Source organism: Mercenaria mercenaria, unplaced genomic scaffold, assembly GCF_021730395.1.
Source record: "Mercenaria mercenaria strain notata unplaced genomic scaffold, MADL_Memer_1 contig_3865, whole genome shotgun sequence".
Lineage (NCBI taxonomy): Eukaryota > Metazoa > Mollusca > Bivalvia > Venerida > Veneridae > Mercenaria > Mercenaria mercenaria.
Genome location: NW_026462046.1, coordinates 11,901 through 30,667, shown reverse-complemented (window position 1 = coordinate 30,667; position 18,767 = coordinate 11,901). Strand labels below are relative to the sequence as shown.

At 34.9% G+C, this 18,767-nt stretch overlaps 1 protein-coding gene across 1 annotated transcript; it reads left to right on the top strand.

The window, feature by feature from the left end:
- Positions 1 to 6,930: 6,930 nt before the first annotated feature.
- LOC128553468 (E3 SUMO-protein ligase ZBED1-like) lies at positions 6,931 to 10,754 on the top strand. Its single transcript, XM_053534624.1, has 3 exons — positions 6,931 to 7,243; positions 7,601 to 7,850; positions 8,513 to 10,754. Exons 1-3 carry the CDS (start codon positions 7,018 to 7,020, stop codon positions 9,546 to 9,548), a joined length of 1,512 nt encoding a protein of 503 aa, XP_053390599.1. The 5' UTR covers positions 6,931 to 7,017; the 3' UTR covers positions 9,549 to 10,754.
- The last annotated feature ends 8,013 nt before the right edge of the window (positions 10,755 to 18,767 follow it).

The window sequence follows — 18,767 nt, the reverse complement described above, 5'->3', positions numbered from 1 at the left end:
TTACGCCATGGGTTTTGATATACCTTTGCATGAACATATTCGTGTTTTACAATGTGTTCCTGTGGTTCCTGTTACGTGAGTAAAGTGATTCCCCAGGCGGCAGTAAGTAATTTTATTTACACTGAGGTTTGTTGCCAAAAATATAATCAGTGGTGATTTTGCCACTGACCGTTTCAAGGCGGTATCCTGTTGTGTCCCTTCTTCATGCATGTGTGTGTCTGCTTGTTACTTCTATGTTGTTATTGCATTTCTTTGTGTTTATGTGTACACATGCTTAGCCAGTGTCCATGTGTATACATTTGCACATACCTCTATTAACATGTAGGGTGCTGTATGGGCGGCTAAGTTCTTTGAATGTGAGCTTTCCTTGTTTTGTTTTAGCCATATGTACTACAGATCAATATAACTTCACCTTTACTATACCTGTCTGTGATGCACTACAATTATACCTGTTCATAAATGTGACATTTTGTTCAATCAAAAATGTAGTATCTTTTCTTTATCATCGAATTGTTGAAACTTCATCTTTGAAGTAAATAAGCTGACAAAATACCTGATGCAGTGATTCATAAGTTAATCATACAAAGACGAATATCATATGTGTCTTTGTTGAAAAACATATTATTATATTATATCTAAAAAGATATTTTCATTTTCCAGTCAATTGTGACAGTGCAAACGAAGTAATCTAAAACATGTCATTCTATGCTTGTAAGTATCTGATATATACCTACCTGAGACATGAGTTTTTCTTTACGCAGACAGTTATTCTTACATAAAATTTACATTTGTAAAATAGTTTTGGTTATTTGAAGATCTTAGAAATCAATTTCTAGACTTTATGTGTTTCTATTGTTAAAAAGTTGAGTTTTTTTCTGCAATTAATAAAGCTAAAGAAGCCAAAAAATACGAATTGCCATTTCAATTGATCTAAACACAGTCACATGATTAGAGATCAATGATCACACGAAAGCGGAGCCAAAAATGCATAGATTCTTCAGCAATTACGTCAAAATGTTATTAACATTCATTAAATGTTTTGTATAGAAAGGGGAGAAAATTTATTTTCGTATAAACAACAATGGTGCAAAAATATCATGGACAGACCTTTCCGCGAAATTGATCTGACGTCATTCACAAAAAACAAGAAAATATCGGTAAGACCGATGGATGGTCCCCGGAATATGATTATTGCATATTAAAAAAACAAAAGTGGAATTCACTGACTGGGCACATATACTTTACTAATGTTGTATAACCAAAGGGCAATATATCATTGAAAAATCATTCCACTGGAACATAAAGACAATATTCGCACCTCCTCTTAAGAGCAAAGCATCCTATGAATTTTCGCTGAATTCCAGCCAGTAGTTGCTGATAAATACTCCTAACTAGGAAGGCGCTATAATATACCAATGTTGAATGATCAAAAGGCAATAACTTATTGAAAATCATTCGACCTAACATGAAGACAATATGCGCATTCCTTCTTTGGAGTGAAGTTTCCTATGAACTTTCGATGAATTCCAACTACTGGTTGCTGAGGAATACTCCGGATAAGAATTGTTACTATAGTATACTAATTAAGAAATAATTTATAGCAAAACCGTGTTTTAACACTATTAATACACGATGGGCGGTTATACGTAGTACGAAATACTTTCACTCGGGCTGCGCCCTCGTGTATTACGCCCGACGTTATACCGCCCGAGTGTATATCTATATCTATATCTATATATATATATAGTGTTCAAACACGGTTTCGCTATAGATTATTTCGATTCTGATATATCATTTATTGTAAAATTTAGATAAAATATGATAGAACTGTTTATTGGCGCATGTATGGTGCCAGATGGTAGGTCTTCACGCTCCTTTGTTTATACACGCCAAGACCGGAAATGGTAATGCGTCAGGCGGAATAGTTTTACTATGGCGCAAATGATGGCGAATCATTCTGCACAACTAATAACCAACTCCGTGTGTGTGTAACTCAATTAAGACAATTACGTTATGTGACATTTCGTTTTTAACATGTTTTAAGTAATATATTTGATCAAATTTGAAAGCCTATTTCTCGATGCGTACACGGCGCTAAATATCATGTCATAATATCGTTGTGATGATTAAAACATTGTTAGTCATATTAGAATGTTAAATAATCAAAGTGAAATATCATCCAACCGGAATATGAAGACAATATGCGCATCTCCTCTGGGAGTGAAGCTTCCTATGAGGCTTTGATGAATTCTAGATAGGTTGCTGAGGAATACTCCAGAGAAACAATGGTACTATAGTATACTATGTTGAATACTAAAAGGGCAATAACTCGGTGAAAATTATCCAACCAAAACATGAAATATGCGCATTTCCGCTTAATAGTAAAGCTTCCTATGAAGTTTGGCTAAATTCCAACCAGTGGTTGCTGAGAAATACTCTGGACAAGAATTGTACTTAGTATGCTAATGAAAAATAATCAAAAGGCAATAATTCGGAGAAAAATCATCCGACCGAAATGTGAAGATAATATGCGCATTTACTCTTGAGAGTGAAGCTTCCTTTGAAGTTGAGCTAAATTCCAACCAGTGGTTGCTGAGAAATACTCCAGACAAGAATTGTACTATAGTATACAAATGTTGAATAATCAATGAGCAATAACTCGGTGACAAAATCATCAAACCGGAAAACGAAGATAATGAGCGCTTCCTTCGAAGTTTGGCTAATTTCAACCAGTGGTTGCTAGAAATAGGCCTACTCTGGACAAGAAGTGTACTATAGTATACTAATGTTGAATAATCAAAGTGGCAATATCTCGATGAAAAATCATCCGACCGGAACAATTAGAGAATATGCGCATCTCCTTCTGATAATAAAGCTTCCTATGAAGTTTGGCTAAATTCCAACCAGTGGTTGCTGAGAAATACTCCAAACAAGAATTGCGGGACGGACGGACGAATTGGCGACTACATGCCTATCCTTCAGGGAGCATAAAAATGAACTAAATGAAGTCGTTCCAAAACAAAATTGTTTACGATCGCAACCAAAAGTTCAAAAAAGAGCATTGAATTATACCTTTAATCTTTAAATAGCTTCAAAAATCGAAATCATACACAACTGAAAACCATAACACTAAAGTAGAAACAATGAACATGTCTGAGTAAACTTCGAGCAATAAAGCAATTTTGCTTTTAAGGCTATGTCCTTGGTCAATATCATTTTCTTCAGGTCGATAAATCCTTATATCGACCTTACTTAAAGGAAATTATTGCATGATGTTCCATTATTCAGTTTCAAGTCTAACTTAGATGCCATTTGGTTGGTTGGGTTTAACGTCGCACCGACACATTTTAGGTCATATGGCGACTTTCCAGCTTTGATGGTGGAGGAAGACCCCAGGTGTCCCTCCGTGCATTATTTCATCACGAGCGGGCACCTGGGTAGAACCACCGACCTTCCGTAAGCCAGCTGGATGGCTTCCTCGCATGAAGAATTCAACGCCCCGAGTGAGGCTCGAACCCACATCGATGAGGGGCAAGTGATTTGAAGTCAGCGACCTTAACCACTCGGCCACGGAGGCCCCTAGATGCCATTTGGGTTGTATCAGTATAATAATATATCATAATATCGGCCTGGAAAAGTTATATCGACCGAGGGCGTTAAACTGTCATATCGACCTTACTTAAAGGAAATTATTGCATAAAGTTCCATTATTCAGTTTCATGTCTAACTTAAATGTCATTTGGGTTGTATCAATATGACCTGGAAAAGTGATATCGACTGAGGGCGTTAAACTGTCATTTTGACCGAACTTACAAGGCACCAATTGTTCTATTATTAAATCAACAACTCAAAGATTGCTTTCAATTTGTCATTTTTCCAGTGTTTTACACTTGTTGGTTTGTCACTCTTGACCTCCTGTCTTTTATCCAAGGTCTCTTAGCCAGAATGGATCACAAAATAATATGTACAGTATGACTGAAAACGTACGGAATAATCATGATTATTTTGTCAATGCCGGTTGCTCCTGTATTGTTGTGACTCAGAAATTTGCACAATTGGTGTCTTTTAAGACTTTTTAACGCTCCTAATATAAAATGTTATATTTCACTTTCATTTAGTTTCCTAAATGTACACACATAGTTTTTAAAACAGAAACTGTAAGTCATTGAAAATAATATATCAACCCCTGTCTTATTAAATAAAAACACTTACGTGCACATACCTAAATAAATTCTACGCTCATGCATACGTTCTTTCAGTGTAAACATTTATTATGTATACATGTATATATGCTCGTATAATGATAACACGAATAATACACTTAAACATAAAGTAGCGGCTAATTATTATATATAACTATGTAACTTAAAGGCCAAATCAAATTGACAAATTGTTCACTGGATTTTTTAGAAAATCAAACTCTGCATGGAGCGAAAAAAGTATTTGTTTTTATTTTTGATGACAATAAGAGCGAGCGAAGAGAGAAGAACTATTTTTTCTTGTTTTTGCTTTCGTTTAACTATAGAAAAAACCTTAACTAAAAAGTACAACACTTTTACATTAAAAACTAGAGCGCTCACATCAAAGGTGATCCATACTCCCACTAAAAGCCATATTTCAAAAGTTTACAATGTTAATAAATCGTCCCATTACTTATTAAAAAAAGGTTATGGTACCTTGGGCGAAATAATGCTAATTATATCTTTTAAAATACTACCCACTGTATCTTTATGTTCAATGTGCTAGATCGAGGTAGAAGAAATTCTTTCAAAGGATTAAAAGTTATCGTCTTTAATAATAAAATGTTAATAAATGTGAAAATTAAAGAAGGGATAACAAAAAGAAAGTTAATATCATAAAATTCAAGATAAAATTATGCCCATTCTGTCCTTGGTATCATTTTATCATCTTTTGTTGTGAACAAATTATATTAAATTCCTTTCAGTGGAGTCAAAGTTATTGCCTTGAAGTTTAGCAAAAATAAGTACAAAAAGTAGATAACTTCATCGCAATGCAGTTTTCAATGCCTCTTATTGGCATGCATAATCATATGAAATTACAATACCTCTCACTGTACATTATGTATTCCATCAAAGACATTCCAGTTAAATAGAATTCCCTTCAGTGGAAAAAAGGATCATGTCTTAAACAAAACAATGTTAATAAGACTGTGAAAAATTAAGATTCACAAGCCACATTAATTCCCTACAGTTTCATTCTCATTGGCAGATTAGACAATGATTTACGACAATGTCAGATTACACATTAATTTACTGTCAAATCAGAACAGTTTAGAAAAACAATCAAAACTTTTAAATAATTAGATAGGAAGACTTTGTTTAAAAAAAGAGCGCCAGAGTTAATGGGCATTTTATGTCTACTTGCTGTATGAGCCTAAATGTTAATGAAACAGCTATATTGAAAAAAAGCAATAATTTTGTCAAATTTTCCAAGCCTAGTGTAAAAGCCAGATTTCAAGTCCAAAAAGAGAAATAATTTTGTAAAGATAAAGCGTTTAATTTGACTTGATGTGGATAAATGCGTTATGATTAAAGGTTTATGTTCCAATCCAATTCAAGCATATGTTAAAGGAATATTGAAGGAAATTGTGTTTTCGGGACATTTTGCAAGTGCAAAAAGGGAAATAATTTTATCAAAATAATAGTCACAGTTATATGACCTGCTATGTAAAGTTGTCTAATGATCCTGACAAACTGTTTTGAAGTAGGTAATTGGTTTAAGAGATGTTCAAAGAAAATAACAATTTATAACATATTATAGGAATCAAAAAGGAGCATAACTTTGTCAACAAAAAAGACAGGGTCATGGAACATGATGTGTAATCTGACATAGGCTTGTGTGAAATTTCAATAAAATGCATAAATAGGTCTCAGAAATATTGAAAAAAATGTCAACGTTGGAAATTTTCGAAGTGAAAAGGACAAAATATTTTTGTCGAAAATGTATAGGATCTGGTATGAGAACTTGCCTAAGCACGAGGCCAAACGGAACGGGACAGCGGCGGGAAAAAGGTATAACTATATATCTCCCCTCTCCCCAAGCAAGGTTTGGTGGAGGTATAATGACTCACCTGAGGTTTAAAACACTTGAAAAGTACAAGAGAGTGAGTGAAAACATATAATACCTATTTAAATGTAGCGTTTAGTTCAATAACATTTTACCAGCTATTTCTTCCTTATTTCTTTTAAGTTAGTATGTATATTTTGAATAACATACCTACCCACTTTCGTTTACAAAATTTCACTTTTAATCAAAATCTTCTAAATAGTATAAAGTGGGTTCGTGCCTCACTCGGGGCGTTAAATTCTTCATGTGAGGAAGCCATCCAGCTGGCTTACGGAAGGTCGGTGGTTCTATCCGGGTGCTCGCTCGTGATGAAATAATGCACGGAGGGGCACCCGGGTCTTCCTCCACCATCAAAGCTGGAAAGTCGCCATATGACCTATAATTGTGTCGGTGCGACGTTAAACCCAACAAAACATAGTATGACAAAGGTGTAATTTACACAAAATTGAACACGTTTAAAATTAAACATACGCCAATTTATATAAATGAGCATAACAACGAAGCAAAGCATATGCCTTGTTGTCATTACTACAAAATCAAATATTATTAAATAAAGAAGAAAAAGTACAACAATACACAAAACCAAAATATCCTTGAATTCATCATATCTCAGAGTCCGTCATATCCATTTAGGAAGTAAACAGGACACCTGCATTTACATTCTTCTAACGGTAAGAGTCAATTATTTCATCGTAGACACAACCTGTTAAAAGAAATATATACAGTTTATTAGTGATGGGCCGATTATCGGCGACAATCGAATAATCGTCGCCGTGGCATTATGATAGCGATCGCCGACTTCATTTTTGCCTGGCTGATTAATTACTTTGCACTCCAAACGGATAATTTAGTTGTCTGTAACCTCTTTCTTTCTGGTATTTACGATTCTTTGGGGGCAATTACGCCAAGGGAAACTACTCTTACATAAATATGGCTTCCAGCACATGCGACGAAGAAAACTCAAAATCAAATGTACTCCCTGCTTCCGTTTCGGAAGACATTGAAATTATTTATGACCATCCAAGCGCTAAAGCCGCTTCCAGGTGTTGGAAGCTCTTTGGTTTTTATAAGGTAAAGCCGGGAAAGCCGTCTTCAGATACGTTGGACATGAGTACAGCTGTTTGCAAAATATGTCGCAAGACATACGCAAATAAAGGTAATTTTAGTTTTAGAATTTTACGTGATTGAATAAATAAGTTTTTAATACATATTTTTATTTCATCACAAAATATCATTGTCAGAATCAATACTGTAAAGATGGAGATAGTTGATGGGTTTTTTTTTTTTTTTGTTTGTTTGTTTATTAAGCATTCACCTCATTCTGTTTAAATTTGATAGTTTTCATCTGAAAGATTGTAATTTTTAAGTTCTGTTAATCCTTTTCAATTTATTTTTCACTTGAAGCTAAAGACATTGTGTCTGGCAGAATTGTGCAAGGGGGGATTTTGTTTCAAATTATGTTTTATCCAGAAATCTAACATAACTTACAATTTCTTATCTCTTTGTGTTTTAGCTAATACATCAAACTTCCTGAACCACATTGCCACAATGCATCCGGACCACTCTGCTGCATGTCGGTCAGGCGGTAAAAAGGACAAACAACTTGTGCAACCTAAATTGTCGTTTGAAAAGCCAAACCGTTCTGTTGAGAGGACGAAAGCATTGGACGATGCAGTCATGAAACTCATAGTAGGGAAAGTGTTACCTGTCAGCCTTGTAGACAATGAGTATTTTAAGCAGTTTGTTGGTCTTCTGGATCCAAAGTAAGAAATTACATTTCATCATACAAAGTAATGTTAAATATATTCAACTTTTAAAAGTGAAAAATTAAATTTTACTTGACTTATTTCAAATGTTGCTCTAAGTGTAATTAATTGCTAGTTTCTTGTATGTTAGTAGTACAGTTAATGTAAGAATTTCATAAGCAGCTTATAAATTTAAGAATTTAAATGGTTTCTTATTATTATATTGTTGTCAATTTTGTGTTTGTTTTTCAGCACACTTGACCAGATTCATTTAAATGTTTTTAAAAAATGATTCAAAACTTATCTTGAAACAGTTACTTGGATTGGCTTGTGGTACACTGTAAGTTGGCTGTGTAAAGCAACTATGCATGCAGTTGCGCTAGAAGACCACAGGGGCAACCCTGTACCTGAGTCTCTGCACTCTAGTATCACCCCAGCTTCAGTCAGATTTGTAAACCACAAGCCATCTTATACATCATACAAATTTTACAAAATCACTAGCAAGTATAGCAGTTTTGATTATTGCAAACAATGCATCTTGATAGTGATGAAAAGTTTTTAAAAAAATTTATTTGCGTTATATTTAGATGTTTTGAAGATTATATATGATTTTTGATGGACTGGTCAGGATTAACCAGCAATACAACACATGTACTTAAACTGATTGTTTTCACTATCAGGTACAAATTACCAAGTCGGAGAGACCTTGTACGTGGTTTAGAGAAGAAGCAGGATGAAATGAAAGCAAAAATTAGTGAGGACATCAAAGATAGTACCAGTATTGCTATAACTCATGATGGATGGACAAGTTTAAATACAGAAAGCTATAACACAACAACTGCACATTTTCTTGACAAAGACTGGAACATGAAAACTGCTATTCTTGGGACTAAAAAGATGGAAGGGTCACATACCTCTGAAAATATAGCAGAGTCACTTATGACGACAAAGAATGAGTGGAAGCTGCCAACGGTTGTAGCCACCACCGACAATGCAGCTAATGAAAAAAAGGCATTTCAGATCTTAAAGTGGGAACGATTTGGGTGTTATGGTCACAGAATCAATTTAATTGTTAGAAATGCACTTGAAGTGCCAGAAATCAGGAAAATTCTTGCAAAATCAAGGAAATTAGTTACTTTCTTCCATTCTTCCTCATCTTGCACAGAAAAGCTTTATTCAAAACAGAAACTTTTGTTGCCACCCCAAAAAGCTGACCATAAACTGCAAATGGATGTGGTAACACGATGGAATTCCACTCTTGACATGCTAGTTAGATTACTAGAAATTATGCCAGCTATAATGGCCTTAGCAAATGATGAAACAATAAGCAAAGCAGCTAGTACAACAATAAAAAATTGTGCTTTTAATTTTGATGAAATTGAAAATGCTGAGCAAGTAGTTGCTTTGTTACAGCCCTTTAAGAAAGCGACAGAAATTCTATGTGCAGAACTAGTGCCCACCATGCACAAAGTTCTACCTGTTGTTCTAAAGCTCTCACGAGCTGTGGAAATAAATGAAAATGATTTGCCATTGATCAAGGCACTTAAGACAAAAATGTCAAGTGAACTTACTAAAAGGACTGAGATTGAAGAAATAGCTCTAGCTGCTTGCGTCTTACATCCCTACCGAAAGGAGTTTGACTTTATGCCAGAAATGAGACAAGAAGCACATGATTTGCTCAAAAGACTAGCCTATAGTATAAATGTTTTTTGTTAAATGTGAGAAAGGGGAAGAAGGGTCAGATGAGAATAACAATGATCCCATTCTTCCTGACCTTCCAGCTCTCCCGACAGAGGAAGTTGAGAATGAGCCTCCTGCAAAGAAAGCCAGAGCAGCAGATGATGATGACTGGCTTGACGATGTTATCTGCACTGGTGAATCATATGCAAAGAAGAGGATCTTGTAGCTAAAGAACTCACTATGTATTTTGACTTGAAAATTAATGAGGGTCAAACTGTTTTACAATGGTGGAAAGAAAATGAACAGTTTTTTCCTATTCTATCAAAACTTGCTAGGAAATATTTATGTGTTCAGGCATCATCAGTTCCATCTGAGCGTGTGTTTAGCTTAGCAGGGCATCTTGTTAACAAAAAAAGATGTAGAATGAGTCCAGGAAATGTAGACATGCTCATTTTTCTCAATAAAAACTTAAAAGAATATCGGTAAAGTCACTAAAATGCAAGAGGCTGAGCAAAAAAGACTACTTTGAATAGAGATTTACCCTAAGCCTTCTGTACGCAAGGGAATCAATCTAATTATATGGTGAATTTGTTGAGTGAACACCGTTTCTTAATCCTAATCCTGTCCCTGTTATATCAGTGCAAAGGAAAAGTAACCTATCTATGATAAATGCCATGTATGATTACACAGTTATGCATCTAACAGTCTTGAAATCAATTTCTTCGATTTTCTCATATTTCTAGATATTTTTCCCATACTTTGACGCATATGTATGGGTAGTTGAGATTGTTCTCTTTCCAGCAGTAGCCTGTTCAACATATTTCACCTTGTGAAATTCTGTGGGTTTTGACTTTTTAAAAAAAATCGTCTGTTTGTTGACAAATTTCACCACATAAAATGTCCTACTTTCCCCAGGGCAATCAATTATTTGATCTTTACATAGTTTTGCATTCAGGTTGCTAATTCATGTGGCAAGTAGGCATGCTTTTTTCATGATTAGAGGTAAAAAGTGGGTAGTTTGCATGAGGTACTAGGTCAATTGTCACCTAAGCCTATCATAAAGTCTTTGCGGAGTTGTCTCCATTTTTTCCAAATATTTCATCCGGGATCATTTTTTTCAGCTCAAATAGCTCTTTTTCAGGAAATGATATTTTAATAATTTTTTCAGTCCTCGTATTCTGATGCAGTTAACTTCACATACATATAATATAGATAGCTCCTACGTAAAGTTTGTATTTTCAGTTACAATGCCTACTTTGAAAGTTTGAACTTATGTTTCATTAAGCAAAACAATGGTGTTAATAAAAGAAAAATAAGATTTAAATACAGTTTTTTTAAGTGTTTTATTCCTTTTAATCAATTCTGAAGTACTTCACATGGAATAATGATAACAAAAAAAGCATTGTGTATGTTTAAAACCAAGTTAAAGGTTAACTTATAGATATGCAACTAAAACAAGTTATAACTAACCGATTATCCGATTATGTCCGATTAATCGAATCGGTTGGCTTATCCGGTTGTTCCGATTAATCGGTTGGCAAATGTAACCGATTTGTCCATCACTACAGTTTATATAATTTAATATAGCAACAAACACGAGTATTAAAATATCTTCATATGAACTTCATTATTTGTTGTGCGTTGTAAATATATTTACCATGACTGTTGATATAAAACTGTAATTTCCAATGATTCATTTTTTTCCAATTATTAGAGATTAATTTCGCACAGTTGACCAGAAGCCAGTCAAGCGTTCTCCGGTAAGTATCAAATTGTTTTATGTGTAAAAAAACAGAAGCTAGATTCAACCGTTTTCACAGTATAAATTACATCCCCTGATCCCGCAATGCTCGTTTAAAGGACTTTTGCGTATACAACATATATAACATACAACGTAAACAAATCTAGAGCTAATAGAGCAGAGTGTTCAGTTCAGATTAATTTTGCTGATCAAAATAAAAGATAATGCATATTAGACTCATGTGATCAAAATCACTTTTCAATATACTGCAGATAAAAGACATAACAAATGACTTATTTTTCGTTACATGACAGCCAGATCCAAGTATCATCAGATGCATGTAAAGCGGCTGTCAACTAAAAACGTTCGTGTTAGGTAAGGGCAAAGCACTGCATTCACATAGGCAAAATACTTTGAAACCTCAGAAATAAAACGTTATTTTTTCACATGAGGGTAAGACGTTCTGTTATAAAATGTATTGTATTTACAAATGTGTCAGTTTTATATCATCAAATTTTGTAGAAATGGAAGACGAAAAACATACAAAAGCATGGCTGCAGTTATAGCTGAGTGCAGTTCTTGCCTGCAAATGTCGACAAAGAGTTTAATGACTAACTGTGTTGTTCATATGAAACTTTCCACACATTTATTTTTTAAAATATTAAAACATGATGCAAAACTATGTATTACTCACATTTCTTTTGGAATCACAAATCAGTAATCCCTCAGCTTTGCTCCAGTCCTCGCAGTTGTTTGTAAAAAGGTCATCAGCTTTGAGAAGATCTCTGTACAAACTTGTCCACACCTGCAAAAGAAATGATGGCATTGTAGAATTGACGACTGCGGTCAGTCATGCATGTGTTCTTATATTTGCTTAAGGTTTCCTACAAGAGTTGTAAACACCATCAAGGTCGCCTTTTTGCACAGTTATGCATGGCTGTAATATATATGTCCGCCGCAAGAATGTTGTAGGTAGATGGCATCGCAGTGAAGCTAATCTTAAAGGTCTGTATATATTATATAAATATTTCAATGCAAGAAATTAATTCTATGACAATTTTACAAAACATATGTTGATCTGTTGTCGTCCGTCTTAATAGGTTTGAATAATAGTATCAACACAAACCTTAACTGTTTCACTTGAACGGAGATGACGTTTGGGGAATTTAAAGAAAATGATCTCGCACTTTTCGTCTTGTATTGTCCATCCAGTAATGTCGATGTCCTTTAAATAGAACTGAAACATTTTCGAATAGTTTCTAATATTTACATGTTGTAAAATAGAGATTTAAGTCCAAAAAGGACAGGGATGTAGGTCATAGAATCAGTTTAAATGCCTAAAGCTGTGATCAAAGAACATTTTCCAAATATGATATAAAAATACAAATAATCAAAGGGACAATTTAATTCATCAAATCACCAGAACGTATCTTCATTATCACATGGACCACTATGGCAAGCCATTTGCATAATCATTCTAACAGTTCGGTTTAAAAATGTGTGTGTGCAAATTAAAAACCAAAACTCATACTTTCATTAATGAAACATTGCGGTAAGAGCTAGACTTCTCATTAATGTAAAGAAAACTTTTTAGAACCTAGATAGTCTACATCATATAACGAATTTTCTTTAAAGTCAATGAATTTAACATCAGACAATATTTTTTGAAATTCTATATTGTCGAATATAAAAGAGAACCTAGATTTGAGGTGAAATATTTTATTTAAATATTATCTGGATATTTTGGAAATGACATCATTTGATAGACCATTAGAGAAAGAAAGAAAATGCAAATGACTATACAAATCGATTATGTTATACTACCAAGAGATGATACGGTTTTGTAATTTTCTGTATCATTTTCTGTATAATTGTATATTGTGTATGTGTAAAATGCTTTTTTGTCCAACTCGCGAAATGAAAGATATCATTGAAATGTGAACTTTCAGACACTAGGATTTCACCCAAACTTTGGTCACAGGAAATCAAGGAATGACTCCGCTTTCTGCAGCTCAAAAGACATATTTTCCCTTGGCAATTTCATATATGAACCTAGGTTCTGAAATTTTTTGTACATCACTGCATTTGAAAACCAAGGTTCTCTGGGATATTTCATGTAAGAACCTAGTTCCTATGAATAATTTTACACAACTGCGTTTGAAAACATGGGATCTGTTTGCCATCTAGGAACCTTAGTCCTGTGAATTATTGTGTACAACTACATCTGAAAATGTAGCTTCTCAGAAACACGCACAGTCTGAACGTATTTCATTAAATACCACTTTTCTTACACATAACACCAAACCCAAAGTCATTTTTATATAAATTAATCAATAGCTATGACAATATAGGAACTTTTACATTCTGTACGGTATTATTTGTTATCATTTTCCTTTTCTTAACATTGAATATACAAAAGTGACTGGTTTTGATGCCCAGTGGGTGTTCACTACCTTCGACCGACTTTAACGTATTTAACGAAACAGTTAATGTTACCTTATCCAGTGTGTTTTCAAATTCTAGTGCTTGGTTGTCCATCACTTTAACTTTGACGACTGCAAAATGATAGGTATGACGTAGTAAATAGTATGAGGAATGCAAGAAATGTAGCGCTCCATATTACTTTTATCAAATTAAAGAAACTTTAGTGCTTTCGATTAGGTTTTGTCACATATATATACAAATGAATGTCCCTGCAAACACGCCTGATTCTTGCATGCGCTTGGTATTTCTTCTGCTACTACTGTTTCTTGCAAGCTTCTGTCTGATTCATTAAAACGGATACAAATCTGAAGATACTCACAAAGCACTGTAATGTAAGTGGAATTGAAAATGGATATAACTTAAACACCAATCATAAATTGATAACAGGAGACGTCAACTTTAAACACAATAAATGTTGACATTTATACGACTTGAATGTTGATGCAATTTGGTGCAAGACGAATTTCTCCGACAAAATTACTTCAGTCACTAATCACGAAGGAAATACACAGACGGAAACAAACGTGAAACCTCCGGATGGAAAATAATGAGGATACCGGGCGGGCTTTGTGTGTAGTGCAAAGTGTATTTATGTGCTTTCAAAGATAAGTGGGAACTTTTATAAACAGAAAAATAAACAAGTAAACTACAACATCAAGATGTCATATGATATCAGCACAACACTAATGAAATTAACCACCGCAATAGCATAGTGGTAGAGCACCCACTTCGAGTGCGGGAGGACGTGGGATCGCTCCCTCTTACCAAAGACGTGAGAAAATGGTAACAGTAGATCCCGTAGTTAACGCTCAGTATAAAATGGGAAGTGGCCCTCGTTGCAGTGGATACCATCATGAATGAGGTTTTATTAATTATTTGTAAGTGAAAAGAATTAAGGAAAAAATGTACAGAGTTGAAAACTATTATGCGAAACCATTTGTGTAATCTGAAAATTGAGTGTTTGTATACATATTGCAGATTTTGTTTCAACCAACAAGCTAAAACCTGTTAGGAGAGATGTTAGAATCTGAAAATTGACAAGTTAACTTATTACTCTGTTACATTTCAGTCACATACGATATAAACCCCGTTATATGGAATTTTCAGTGTAACACTCCCCAATCACGTCTGGTATGGGCATCTGAAATTTAACACAGATGTTTTGTTATGTTATGTGGAGAAAAGTGTAAAGAACTAGCATTGTGTGCCTTTGATGTTTTTGCATGATGTACAATATAGGACTATTTAAATACAGGCGGACCTCCATGGCCGAGTGGTTAATGTCGATGACTTCAAATCAATTGCCCCTCACAGATGTGGCTTAGAGCTTCCCTTCTTCATGTAAGGGAATCTTGCAACTGGCTTAATGGAGGTCAATGGTTCTACCCGGGTTCCTGCCTGTGGTGAAATAATGCCCGGAGCGGCACCTGAGGTCTTCCTTCACCGTCTAAAGCTGGAAAGTTCGCATATGACCTTTAATTGTGTCGTCGTGACGTTAAACCTAATCATAAATATTTTAATATATATTTTTATGTTAAATTCTTCGTTTACAATATATACGATTTATGTAATATAAAAGCCCACCCGCTTAGCTCAATAGGGAGAGCACTGAACTAAGGATTGCAGGGTCGTGAGTTCGACCCACGGGCGAGTCGTTTGTTCTCTGTGACGATTTGATAAAAGTCTTTATGTCTGATATCATTCGTCCTCCACCTCTGATTCATGTGGGGAAGCTGGCAGTTACTGGGGAGAACAGGTTTGTATTGGTACAAAATCCAGGAACAACTGCCCGCCGTTACGTAACTGACATACCGTTGAAAACGGCATTAAACCCCAAACAAACAAACAAAATGTAATACAAATATTGTATGTGTAGACGTTAACGTTATATACTTTTTCAGTTTACGTTTACTTACTATAGCAGGTAATATCTTATTATCTTTACTGTTTATTAATTACAAGTAACAGAACTGTAGGTGGTATTTGGTCTCAAAATGCCTGCGTCAGAATAAATTATCAAGCTCGATATTAATTTGTAGACTCGGTGATAAATAATATAATATTTCACGATATGAAACAATCTGATACATGGTCAAGGACAGACCGTGTTTAAGTGCGCGCTAAACGCATATAAGATGGGATAGTCCAGTTGGTCCTGATTGGATTATTTACCGGTATACAATTTACTAATGGACGATGATTTTGCATTTATACCTGTTGTTTTGTTGTAGGTAAATGTAGGTAAATGACGTTTTATGTTTAACAACTGTTTCAGACTGTTGAATTTCTCTGAATAAAAAGGAATTAAAATATATATAACCTTACTATTTAAAATATGTCATCATAACAATCACCAATAGTTTCCTCTGATACCAAGGCGAGATACACAATGTTATTAAGTGTAAAATACTTTGAATCATGTGGAATATTGAAACAGAGACAAGAAGTTATTTCTTCTCATAACTGACAGTTAAAACTCAACGAGGCAAAATAATAGCAGACTCGGTTTGATAGAATCTATCAATGAGAGGTAATAAAATGTTCACCACCTCTCCTACCATCGGCTTATGCGAAACTCTATAATTATTCACTTTTAGTGAACGGAATCCATGATCCCAAAGGACCACTGAGTTGAAACATTGGGAAAATTTTGCGGCAGCCACACGACACCCATTGACTATTTTTGTGATAAAAATATAAAAAGATACGTTTTAAGCATAGAATCAAACGAAGCAAAATAAAACCATTGATAAGTTTTAATTCTGGCATTAAAGCAGGTCACATATAAATGTGTACCATCCCTGCTTAATTTCTACAACAAAGATACAATGAAAATTTATCATAACAATATTATTGATGTATCAAATCAAGAAATAAAAGTTTATACAGTGGAAGTTAGCCTTCATCACAGGTTTGTAATGCATATGCAAAGCACACAATTTTATACATTTGCTCTGTACAGTATTAAGGTTACTCAAGCAACGATGTAGTGTGGTTATTTACATGATGTGTACGTTTAATGAAGATTACTACAAAAATGTGTTTTCTAATGTGATAACAATGTGGAAAATAGTATTTAGTATATCAATGGTCATAATTCTAGTTTTACCGGGTCAGTATTATCCATTATCGAAATGCTCGAGATCTTGTGATGATGTACATTCCGTTTTAGCAGGAAATGTTGCATTTTCTTTGTGAACAATTACAAAATAAGGCAAAGCTGACAAACCCAACGGCAATACCTGTGGCTTGATTTGAGCGGTACTGTCCGTTATCGAACTTATTCCGTTATCTTGTGGCCATATACGTTTTGTGTATGTTTCATAAAGATTGTTGAAAAATACGCCCTTTAGCATTTTAACAATGAAAAATATAACATTTTGACAAATTCAAGAGCCGTATACATGTGTATCTCGAGTTATTGAATCGCCTTGCTAATGATGAAATTGTCGAGGATTTCATTACTATATACATGTACTCATGAGGGGGCCTCCGTAGCCGAGTGGTTAAGGTCACTTGACCCTCATCGATGTGGGTTCGAGCCTCACTCGGGGAGTTGAATTCTTCATGGGAAGAAGCCATCCATCTAACTGGCTTTCGGAAGGTGGGTGGTTCTACCCAGGAACCCGCTCGTGATGAAATAATGCACGGAGGGGCACCGGAGTCTTCCTCCACCATCAAAGCTGGATAGTCACCATATGGCCGATAATTGTGTCGGTGCGATGTTAAACCCAACAAAACAAACAAACAAACAAGTTTCATGAAGATTGCTACTTACGTATCGTGTAATCTGTTCTGGTTATGATGTGAAATAAAGCAAGTTTACGAATTTCAAATCAAAAGTACTACCCCAGGTGTAATTTAAGCACTCAAGTTATTTTACTGAGTTACTAATGCAAAACAAGTCACTTTTGACCGAGGGTCATATCTCCGGTGGACGCCAAAGTTGCTGAACAAATACGTTATTTAGGCCATTTTCTGTAAACCACACTTTCCGTAAATTCCGATAATTTTCAATATCGAACTGCTAATATATACATGTGTATCAAATGAAACTTTAAACATGTCGTATTACAAGTAAATGGTATGTTATCATTAAATTCAACAAAAACAGAAAACAATTTTTATACAAGAGAGCACAACTCACGCTAGTATTTCCGAACTTCAGAATGAAACGTGCTTTGAGCAGCTTCCAATCGTTTTAATTTTTCAGATAGTCTAACAACCGTCAGTGACATATCAGCAACTTTCTGTATAATGTTCTTCTAACAGCATATTATTTAAGTCTGGACTTATTATTAAATCTAGACTTCAGGCGTTTTGTATTTTTAACAGCCTATAAGTGGTATTTCTTATATAATTACACTAATAAAGAGAACAGAAATGTCTCCCCTATCTTCCGTAATAACTAACAATGATTCCATGGTAAAACTGCTTTCCTATTGCCTATAGTGTCGAGGGCTGACTGGAAACAAAACCAACTGCTTAGTGTTTACAGTTCAATTTCATGAATCAGTATTGCTCTAAGGATATACCAAGTCGTCCTTTACTTACCGCTTCTCCGCATCTGGTAATTTAGATAACTCTGTCGGTCTTAATCACAGGAGTGAGCTTCGCTAAAGGGGCATCCGTCGTTGCATGTTGTTAGACATTCAGGAATGACTAAGTTAGACGTTCTGGAATGACTAATCCTTCTGTTTTGAGTTAGACGTTCAGGAATGACTAAGTTAGACGTTCCGGAATGACTAAATCGCCTGTCTAAGCTAGACGTTCTGGAATGACTAACCCGCCTGTCTGAGTTAGACGTTCAGGAATGACTAAGATAGACGTTCAGGAATGACTAACCCGCCTGTCTGAATTAGACAATCTGGAATGACTAATCCTTCTGTTTGAGTTAGACGTTCTGGGATGACTAACCCACCTGTCTGGGTTAGACGTTCCAAAATGACTAACACGCATGATCTGAATTGACTAACCAGACTGTTTGGGATAGACAGTCTCAAACGAATAACCTCCGGTTCTGGATCAGA

Coding starts and splice junctions, on each gene's coding strand:
- LOC128553468 (XM_053534624.1), top strand. CDS start 7,018: ATGGCTTCCAGCACATGCGACGAAGAAAACTCAAAATCAAATGTACTC. Junction 7,244..7,600: donor CAAGACATACGCAAATAAAG/GTAATTTTAGTT, acceptor TTTGTGTTTTAG/CTAATACATCAAACTTCCTG. Junction 7,851..8,512: donor GTTGGTCTTCTGGATCCAAA/GTAAGAAATTAC, acceptor TTTCACTATCAG/GTACAAATTACCAAGTCGGA.